We start from the raw sequence: 11,418 nt of genomic DNA, 5'->3' as shown, positions 1-11,418 counted from the left end.
CAAAGGTATGAAGATGCACTCACCCCTCTCTCGTTGCTGGTCTCTCCATAGGAAGATATGAATATGCGTAGGAAAGATTTTGAATTTATGCTACGCTACCCTACAACCACTCCTCATCCTTTTCTGAAATTTATGAAGGTTGTTAAGTTTGGTGCATAAATCATAGTGTTGCTGCTTCAATTTGACTAGTTGCTTTACTAAAGCATTGGTGGTATTTTTGCGTAGCAAAGATGGGTTACCACAAAGGAGACCATTATGGGAAGTTTTGCTGCAATTTGTAATTGCAAGAATTACCTTGTAATTTGTTGGATCTATGATCTGAAGCATTGTATCTGGGGTTTTTAAACACGGACCCTTAGGCCCGACTCATTAAAAAGGTCGAAGAGAATTGCTCGGTTAACTAACAAAAACCTGAGCATAAGCCGTTACAACATGTTCATAGAAAAGGGCACCCACCGACCTGGCTACCCACAAAAAAAGCATTGTGTTTGTAGTTTTGTCATGTTTAAACTAAAATACAGATCATTAAAAGGAGCAGAGACCATACTCGTAGTTTATGATCTGAAGCATCGGAGCATAGCCAAATACTCCCTGCGTTCCTAAATATAAGTCTTTATACAGGTTCCACTAGAGTATTAAATACGGATGTATATAGACATATTTTAGAGTGTAGGTTCACTCGTTTCGCTCCGTATATAGTCCCCTAGTAAAATCTCTAAAAAGACCTATATTTAGGAACACAGAGAGTAGTTAATGAGAAGTACCGAATCGGGTCGGCTGGGAGGAAGGAGAAATGAGGCATGCGTTTTGTTGCTCGCACTGCTTTTAGGCATTTTACATACTTGTTTCGCTAGCGTCTAGTTGAGCATATACACACAAAAAAACTAATATATGTATATTTATTGGTTGCATGCATATACTCTTCCTGCATCATAGTGATGCCTCTACGCACTGCGTTCGGTTGCTCGCACTGTATATGGTCATATGAGTGCACGTCGTTTGGTTGCATACGAGTATAGAGTTGTGCTCACCTTGTATCTTACTTGCTGAGGTTACCCACTACTAATACACCTTACACATGATCACACCGAGCACACCAACGTCACAGCACTGCAATGGCGATGAACTGGATGAAGATGGTGAAGCTCTTCAGTCCAAACTAATGATCCACCTTGCTAACCTAAACCTTGTTGCGTGCCTGCTCTTGGACAAACTTAGAGTTAGCATTTTCTGCCACCTGCCTAGTCCTAAACCCTCTATGGATGTTGCCGTTGTACCCTGAAACTTGTTGGTTGCAACCTTCCCATGAACTATAAACCCTTGGAGCCCTCCCGATGAACACCGCATACCACTTTCCCTAGCAATGCAAATGAGCAATAACTTGAAGCACCAAGCAATGAAACAGACAAACATCAAGCAATGGAGCACTCCAGGAACAAGCAATGAAGCACACAAGCAATGAAGGAGAAGAGCATTAGTAAGCATGCATGATCATACTGCATAGCAAGTTCAACCTGCCACTACTTTGGTGTCATCCTACACCACATCCAAAAGAGGGTGTAATCCTACCATCGCAAACTCGTGATCACCGTGCGGGGTTAGTATATACCACCTCACTGAAATATACAGACCATGGGATTGTTTTCAACCCTAACTACACAAATATACGTCATCATCGGCATCTTCGTCCTTGTCACCATTATCGTCGACGATCATGTACGGCGTCGCCACCAGTAGAAGCAGCACTAGTAGTAGTGCTTGCCCAGCCGGGTCCTCAGCCAGAGCATAATGTGGGCGTCTCCCATGGGAACAAACCCAACACGCTGGGCTTTGCTGTCGAGAAGGTGGCTAAGATCCACCATGAGAGCCTCTCAGCTGAAGTCATCTTGCTCCATGACAGCGTCGTAGAGCTCAGGGTCGACGCCGACCGTCTTGCTCTCCCTGATGGTGGTGGCCACCTCCTTCACTACCGGAGTCATGTTGTTGAAGACGCTCAGCTCCTCCTCCATGAAGCCCGCCAGCTTCCTCTTCCTATCAACCACAGGAACATGCTCATCATCTTCTCAGGAGCATCAACATTGATGGTGTCTGACTCCTGGGTGTCTGAATACTCGGGCATCGACAAACCCAGTGACTAACCATAGCCCATGGCATGCTTGCCGGTTGCCAGGCCGAAGAAGAAGATATGTTGCATCTGATGGTAGTTCTGGATAGGTGTGTTGAGAAACCATGTGTCCTTGGGTGAGCCTAAGAAAGAAACAGGGCAGAGTGGTTAGTTAGTATGGCAATGGTTCATAGGCTTACAGAGTTGGTTAGTTAGAATGGCATGGGTTGTGAGCTAACCACAATGTGGCCTTGGTAGTGCTCTGAATCCAAAAGGACCGAGCAGGTATCCTCATCCCATGAAGCATCGCTCGGGTCTCTGAGCTTGGATGCGGTGATCCACCTCGCTCTCCACTTCCTTGGGTGGTTGTAGACCTGGGTCGAGGTGACCTCTTGTCCACAAAACTCGAACAACATTCAAGTGCACCTCCTTGAAGCCCTTGTGAGTCCTCACTCCATTATCTATGATCTCACACATCTTGTTAAGCACGAAAGTGGAGAGGAACGACTGCCATTTCATAATGTTCCCCTGCCATTCTTCCTCTCCTTTGCGACTGCCTTTTGAGCAGCGGCATGAGCAACAACATTGGGCTGAGCCAGCACAAATGGAGGAACTATAGTCGGCACCTTGAAAACGTCTGAATCGGGAGGCATCTCGTCGATGGTAGACTGGGATTTCTCGGCGTAGGACACCGGGAACTAGCTCTCGGATAGCATGATGGCCTGACTAAACTCTTGTGTGCCCATCTCCTACAAACATAAGCATCATCAACACCAGAACACACTACACATGGGCAGTAGTAACTAGCAGTAAACATGGGCATATCAAACTAGCAGTAACACATGCACACATGGATGGTCTTGTTCAAGACAACACTACCAAATCCATCAAAGCATACCACAAGTCAACACAATAAAACACAACACTAATCATGGACACATGGATGATCTTGTTCAACACTTGCACACCATCATACCATAAATCTAAACATACTACCAGTCCATCCATGACCATTAGCTATCAATGCTTGCTGACCCGTTAACAACCCCTAGCATGCTTCAAATCCATCACAATGAGCTACTACAACATCACAGTCAAACAGAACAGAAGATCTAACCCTACCGCATCGACAGGTCTAGCTAGAACTAGTAGAGGGGAGGGGTGATTGAACTTACAAACGCCATCGGAGGAGCCCCGAAGGAGGTGCCTCGCACGTCGAAGAAGAGTAGTCGATCCACCGCTGCAGTCAACCGGTCGCCGTAGTAGTTGTGTCGCTTACATCGCCGTCAAAGTGGATCTGCGCAGGAGGAAAAGCTTGAAAAGGGGGAAACGGTGGCATGAGTTTTGTCACGCCGGTTATAATAGGGCAATTGAAACGGCGGGCGGTGACTCAAATTCATCCTGCCACTTTTTCAGAGACTTTTCAGAGACTCGCCATCTCCCCCGCCTGCAGCTGCACAACGCAACGTTCCCCTCCCCTACATCGCTCAAGCCTGACTCGCTAAAAACTACCGATTCGAACGTTCCTAACAGGCCTAGCTAAGCACTGTTTTAAGATTCGTACGGGCCAAGACTTGAATACAGACTAGACAACCAAACATGTCAAAAACTGCCCACGCGGACCTAATGCGAGCAACCAAAAGCATCCCATTGAAACGAAACGTCCTTTTCAAAGACAAGAGCAGCAGATTATAATCGTTTCCCACATTTTTACATGGCTTCTCATGGCATATCTTGTACTTTTGCCTGACCTGACTAGATGGGACCATCTGCTTTACATATTCTACAACGAATGCCATGCAAGACTGATTTCCATAAAAAATGAAAATACAGGTGCATACATAAAACAGCACTGAGCGACAGATCTAATCGTTTCAGCTCACAAAAGCATGGCTGTTTCTCGGTTCTAACAAGACAGACGGGAAAACAATGGATGACCAGTTAGATCAAGCTCGCTGTTTCTTCCCGCTGGGTAGATCGTCATCGTAATGCCCTTCTCCGTCTTTATCACCCTTTTTCCTCGCCAGGATCTTGTTGATCTTGTTGAGGTCGTTGCTGAGCTTCTGATCCTTGTTCTGCTTCCTGGTCTTCCTGCCATCCTGCATCTTCACCCCAAACTGGAATGCCGCCTTTGGCATGGCTTCCTTCTGATCATTGTATTTCGCCCACTCTTCTTCCGTCTCAAAGTCCCACCGGTGAAGACGGCCCTTCGCCTGCTCAGGGATTGTCATGGTGAGCATACAACCATGGCACCAAGGATAGGAATTCAAATAAGCAAGGGTAACAATTTCACTTACCCGTCCACCCATATCCATCTTTGACAAATCATCTTCATCGTCACTCCCTGCTATCTCTTGATTATAACCCTGATAACCAGGATAACACTCAGAGTAACTATCTGAAATAAAATTTGGGTCTTTCTCCCGCGCATCTTTTTCCCTCAGCTGCTTAAGCCTGTCATCATCACGCTTGAAGACAGAACCTAGACCCTTATCCTTGTCTGCTTGAGTCATCAACTTTGGATCCTGGGATATATTTGGGTCAACCAATACATCGTATCCCAGAGTACCCTGTTGCATGTACTGTTCTGGATAAGCCAGCTGCTGTTCAGCATACTGATAGCCTGACCACTCGCCTTGGTATCCAGCAGCTGCCATTTGGGCTTGAATAGCATCATAACCATCCTAACATCACAAGAGATAAACCTTCAGTGCATCTGAGTAAAAAGTAAAACAGACTTTTTGTTTCCTAAACTATAACAGCTAGTTTTCTAGCACTCGAAATGTAGACTGATAATAATAAATATTCACTCTTCCGCTAAACAATCAACCTGCATCATTCAAACACTACGTATACTCACTTCAACTGATGTTGCTGAACATAAAAATAAAATTACCATTGGCTGTTGCCAAGCTTGAGCAGGTTCAGATGGTTGAATAGGACCATACACAGGTTCATTCAAATTGGACTGGTTCTGATGGATACGTGGGGATTCATCCATATCCTCAGAGATGGGGCTCTGGCTCATTTCCTTGTTAGGAACAGCATAGTCAACTCCATCTCCAATGAATATGTCATCGTCATCTGCTCTAGCAACAGGGACAGAATGTTTCTCCTTTTCACTGAAGTTACTCTTTCGTGGGGGTGGGGGTGGAGGTGGTAGCATATCTTTTTCTGAGTGGTATTTCTGAACAGAACCATCACTTTGGGCAGGTCTTACTGTCTCGTTGTAAACACCGCCTGCCAAATTATTCTTCCCTGTAATATAAAAAACAAAATAATAGTACAGAAATTATAGTAACATCGTATATCACAAATGATTTAAGCCAATTGATTAGTTTGTGATGACGGAAATACTAAGATAGTAAGGGGTATATAGCATATAAGTATAACCAATACTAATTTAACTACTGAAATCAATCTGCATTGAACAAAACCAAGATTAATATACATAATACAAGGACCAGAAGTTAAATCTTCACAGAAGTTTGTAAGAACAATTGAATTAAAACTAAATCATCTTAAGTACTTCCTCTGTCCCAAAAATAAGTGTCGCTGATTTAGTACAAGTTTGTTGTACTTGTACTAAATCAGCGACACTTATTTTGGGACGGAGGGAGTATTAATCTTACCTTTCGATGTTTTCTTTAGATAAAAGGCACAATGGGCGCCCCGCTTTAAATTAATAAAGCCAAACAAAGGCCAGACTTCTTTACGTCCGTGAGAATATAAACACTCATCCAACATTTCTCCTTAATCTATTTTTTTTTACTCTAGCGTGTTTTCTCACGCATTAATAAAGAAAGCATTCCTGTAATCCTGTTCTTCGGTCTCACTCTAACATCCTCTACTATGATAGAAGAATCACTTCCGTTTTGAAGCACATACCTTTTGTATCCCTCTCCTTTTTCTTCTTCTTCAAGACCTTCCCTGATGATCCAAGTCTAAGGTATGACATGATTTTGGCAATCCTGTCAAGTACAGAGCCATCCACGCTGACAGTGACCATTTCCTGTAGAAACAAGATGACTGTCTGAGCCAAAAAAACAGTTACAAAAACAGTGACATGGTTACTGTTCCAGTACCTCTGGGACAGGGCAATCAGCTTTACTCCTGTGAAGAGTCGTTGGAATATCACTGTTAAGTCCATCCTCCTGGTTGGAACAAGAAAAATGATTAACCGCACATTGCGTATACTGAACTATATTAAAGTACTGAACACTTCAATAAACAAGAAATTCTCATCAAGCCTACTGTAGGAAGTGCGATCATTCCTCTAAAGGAAAACAGGAAAGAGATTACAGTGTACACGGTATGGTCACTATTCCTACAAGTGAGATGTGTATAATCATCATCATTACGTAATTAAGCACACGAAAACACCATCACGAGAAATTTTAAAGACAATACCATATTGTAAATAAATGCCATCCGGCCAGGAAGAAACATGTCATTCGCCTTTATCATGCTTTGTTGTTGCTTTACAGTCCACTGGTAGACAGACTGCAATCAATGAAAATGTCAATCAGTATCCATTTTATGTTACATAGATTGTGTGCAAGTTACACAGATAAACAAAATGAATTATACCTTTGCAATTGCAGTGCGGAATGAGACTGCTCGGTCTTCTTTTGTTTCCCTGAAAAAGGAAATGAAAAATAATGTAAAAATGCTCCCAACGTACTAAAGAGATATAGAGGAAGGGCATAACATCATACTTCAGAGGGTTCAGCCCTACTTTTTCAGTTCAAAAATTCCAGGGATACACTATATTTTGTTTTATTCTGGCACAAGGTGATGCTGGTGACTGGTTCAGGAACTAGGTTGGTAAAATATTATGAAGAGCCGCAGCAGACACTGGTGGAGCTTCATATAGGCCAGGAGGGTACTGGCCCATCCTATCCGTGGAAAGGTCCTTGGTAATGTGTACATGTTTAGCATACCAAAATGAGTGTTTGTTTCACTACCTTGGTCCCCTCTTAGGTTTAGCTTAAGCTCTGCTAGCAGATTATCCATTAACAGAGAGGCAGAGATAGGACAAGTTTAGTTTGGTCTCTCTCTCCCTCCCTCCCTCCCTCTCTCTCCCTCTCCCTCTCCCTCTCCCTCTCCCCCTCTCCCTCCCTCCCTCTCCCTCTCCCTCTCCCCCTCCCCCTCCCCCTCTCCCCCTCCCCCTCCCTCTCCCTCTCTCTCTCTCTCTCTCACACACACACACACACACACAAGAAATAGGAAACTGCATTGGTCTCTCATAAGTCAAGACAAAATGTACATTTCTAACAGATACTGGAAACTGCATTCATCATAAGAAACTCTTGTCCAAGATCCCAACAGGAGGGTATTTGGCCTCTCTTCTCTCTGAAGATCATGTCAAAATCCAACAAAGAGCTACAGGAGGTTGTCCAGTTTGTTCTTCCGTACTGAATTCAACTTAGTTATTATTAGTTCACTTTTCATTCAAATGAAAGTTATGCAAGTGACAGCACTCTTGTTGGCATATTTACAGGATCCTTAATGTGCATTAAAATATAGCAATTTTCATAAAATCCCTATTCAGTGTTAAAGTAGTGTTGTAGTGCTAAAATTATACTGTGGTTGCAAGTACCTCGCCTTGGCATCCTTCCCATCCTCTGCATCAGGCTTCTTGTCAATTTCACTACGTACTTTGTTTAGTAGAGCAAAATCCAACCCTTTGACCAAATGAGTATGCTCCAGATCACCTATTAAGAGCATAAAGTGGGAATGGCACATTAATCATAATGTAGTACCAAAGAAATACAAAATTGAGCATCAGATATCTAAACTACCATTTCCTAAACAACATATCATGTTACCTACGAAAGTATGTCCTAAATTAATCACCTTTCTTTTCAATTAAAGAATAAAGAGGATTAAGTTCACAAATCAGATCTTTTTCTCACTAGAAAATACATGTATGCTTAGAGAATCACATGTCAAAATAATTCTATTCAGGGAAGCAAAACTAGCCTCTTGACGACTGCACGTTAAAATGAAACAGATAAAGGCTGGTTCCACAATTTTGATGACTGCACATAACACAATTTTGATGACTGCACATAACTGATTGACCAGATCAATCAATCATCATGCAGATTTCTTTTCTTTTTTTTGTTCACCGCATGCAGATTTCGCTCTTCATACTTCATTCAGAAATAGAACTTGCAAAACCATGGCAGGTTATGTCATGGTTGGATTGCACTTAAGAGGCATGTCCGTCCAGGATAGCAGCAAGCTTCTGCAGGCATTAATTAGGTAGTAGTTTGGCTTTTATGTTTGGGGTCTGCATTACGTTAGGAAAAGAGTTTAATTAGGAAAGCACTGGAGTTTAGTCTAAGTCTGTCTCATGGTTGTAACTAGTTTATAAGGAGAGGATCGTGGTCAAACAAAAGGGCAAGCAATAGAATTATCAATCAGTCATCTATCTCATGATTCTGTCCTACCCCTAGCGCCCCTCTCCTATGTGCATGCTATTCTAGACACAGCTGCATCCTACCATGGCTAGCCGGCGGCGAGGCTACAAGCCAAAGCTGCCTGTACTGGCTGTGACAGGTTTACAGACATAAGGAATTTTTTATCGCTTCTCATTTACATTAGAAGTCTGAAGCAAAATTATCACAACTCAGACACCTCATGCATATCCTTGCACTCATGTGCATGCATTTATTGAGTGCAAGAGGAAACACACATAAAAAGACAGCAGAAGATGCTTGTTATCAAGATAAATAAATACCAAGTTACCAACCTCCAAGGTATTTGCTTTTCTCAATTGAAATCTTTTGGGCATCTTCTAGCCTGTAATGCAAACAATTGCAGAACTTAAATATAGAAGAACAATATGATAAATTGAGCACAGGATGTTTGCAGGAGACATGTTAATGATGGGGTCTATTACCTCAAATCTGCTCCAGGAGGTGCCACAGCATGAAACGAACCAAGCTCTGTAGGTTCATAGTCAGGGTTTTGATCTTCACGACGCTCCTTCGCACGATCTCGGTACCTTGGTGTCTCTGGTTCTTCTTTTTTGTTCTCCTCTCTTCATGAGGAAATCAATGAGAATTAGGTGAGCAAGAAAGATATGTTTGAGGTAGTTGAGCACGTATCTAATTTATCATGAAATTTCCTGTTTCTTCATGATTTCAGATTCCAAAAACTGGTACATGGAAAGACAAAGAAAATGTTTGAATTATGCGAGTATGACAGCATGGCCACCATGGTCTAAGTAATGAACACTAACCACAGCCCCCCAGAGTTGTGGGAGACTATTGAGTCCCAGGGATTTGCAGGACTCCATTTGTTCAGCACTATCGCCATTTAATCGTGGTTCTGCTGCTGCAGCAGCAGCAGCAGCTCATGAAACATGCTTACAGCGATAATCTGATGAGCAGGATTACTATGTTTATGTAATTTTCCCTCAAATTAGTACCAGAACCATCGCCCCAGTTATGTCCACTAGGTGATAAACGTCATTCAAATTCGCAAGCCACATGAAATAAACATCAGTACATCACTAACCATGCTATTAGAAGAAATCGAAAACAAAAAGGTGCAGATTGACAGGTATGCGGGACTCACTTTCGCCGCGCCATCTTCTCCTTATAGTTGCTCTTCTTCTTCTGCGTCGACGACATCTTCCCTGTGTCCTGGGAAACAAACGCCGGAGGGCTACGGCTGCAACCCTAGCACGGGGACGAGGGGTTTCCACGAGGGGGAGGGGGGGCACGGGATGCGAGGTGGTGGTTGGTGCCTGCTACCTCGGGTTTATAATGATACTGGAGTTTGCGCTGAGTTAGCGGGCGGCGGACAGGAGCTCCGGCGGCGGCGGCGTAGACAGTCGGGTTCGGACGAGAGTGGCCGGGATGGGCGGATACTCGGAGCTCCTCGGGTCTGTGGTCGATCTGGGCCAGGACGGTAAAGGGGCGATGCCATCCAACGGTGCACGTTTTCTGAGCAAAGTGAAAAGAAAAAGGTGAGATTTATCACAGGTCAGTGAGACTGGTCAACGCATATACAGCCGGACCCGTCTCAAATGTCCGGACGGATGACCCGATCACTGATCAATAAAAAAATCATTCCAACGTCTTAAATCGGCCTCAAACGTCTCGAATGTCTCGCATCCCTCATATTCAGCTTAAATATAGGATGGATATTGGATGTGGCCGTCACGTCAGTCCAACCCACCCGACCCTACTCCGTCTCCACAAAACCCCTCGGTCCATAAATCTAGCTCAATTCACTTTGTGCTCGTTCCGTCTTTCCTTCTTTTCATACTCCGATTCCGATCCACTCCAACGACTCCGGCGAACATGCCGAGCGCCGGTAGCCGCTCCGACTCCGACCTCAATGTCGACGAGGAGTTGGTTCTTCGCATTGCCCTCAAGAGGTCCAAGGTGGACACAGGACAGTTTCGGATTTGCCGCCTTGTCTCTCCCTCGCCGGTGCAGGGCGAACGCTGGAGCTGGCCCTCCCCACCCGTGCGCAACTCAGCGAGGGCTAAGCAATCCACACCGCCCCTACGTTGTCCTCTACCCTCGCCGATCGCTGCCCCGCAAGGGGTAGGCGATGGGTGCATGTGCCCGCCCTGCCGGCCTGGACAAGCACGTCGGAATTGGAGGCGTGTGCCTCCCTCCGCGAGAAGCAACGGGCAAGGGGAGGACAACGAAGCAATCCATGCACCGTCGTCGCGGGTTGCCGGCGAAGCCCGACGAGGATGAGCGACCGGCGGAGACGGACGCTCGTGGCTTCGTCGGAAGTACACCAAGGCTCTTCAGCTTGCCATTAAGGTGCGCAAAGTGGCAAAGGCGGCGAGGGAGGCGGCTCGAGTGGCGAAGTTCAAGCGACAGAAGGCATGGTCGTTCAATCATTCAAAGGGCTCATCGTCCTCTTTGACTCCTCGTCCGACGACGACGGCGACCACTTCGCCTCATCCGATGACTCAGATGATCCACCACAAGTCATCGATGCCTACAGTTCCATCGTCGACTAGAAGGGCAAAGGGACCGCAAGGAAGTGATGAAGATTCGTTGTCTCCACTTTAATTTCAAGTTTTTAGTAATGTAGTTTAAACTTGTCCATCGTTTATGTCCATTATGTGAACTTTGGCGATTTTCTAGATATCCATTGGTGATCTTTTGTGAATGGTGTTGGGGATCGTAGTAATTCCAAAAAAAATCCTACGCCATGCAAGGATCTATCTATGGAGAAACCAGCAACGAGCAAAGGGGTAGAGCATCTTCATACCTTTGAAGATCGCTAAGCGGAAGCATTGCTAGAACGCGGTTGATGGAGTCGTACTCGCA

General features: G+C 44.7%; 1 protein-coding gene across 1 annotated transcript; it reads right to left on the bottom strand.

Annotated features, from left to right (window-relative positions):
* Positions 1-3,770: 3,770 nt before the first annotated feature.
* Positions 3,771-10,009, bottom strand: LOC123448177 (suppressor of mec-8 and unc-52 protein homolog 2). The gene is made up of 11 exons (XM_045124986.1): positions 9,695-10,009; positions 9,015-9,155; positions 8,865-8,914; positions 7,707-7,821; positions 6,695-6,743; positions 6,515-6,607; positions 6,190-6,258; positions 5,993-6,116; positions 5,001-5,362; positions 4,402-4,788; positions 3,771-4,317 (listed from the first exon to the last, which is right to left on the bottom strand). Exons 1-11 carry the CDS (start codon positions 9,748-9,750, stop codon positions 4,051-4,053), a joined length of 1,713 nt encoding a protein of 570 aa, XP_044980921.1. The 5' UTR covers positions 9,751-10,009; the 3' UTR covers positions 3,771-4,050.
* Between the last annotated feature and the right edge of the window lie 1,409 nt (positions 10,010-11,418).

This window comes from Hordeum vulgare, chromosome 4H, assembly GCF_904849725.1.
Source record: "Hordeum vulgare subsp. vulgare chromosome 4H, MorexV3_pseudomolecules_assembly, whole genome shotgun sequence".
Classification (NCBI taxonomy): Eukaryota; Viridiplantae; Streptophyta; class Magnoliopsida; order Poales; family Poaceae; genus Hordeum; species Hordeum vulgare.
This window is presented reverse-complemented; position numbering and strand designations above follow the sequence as displayed.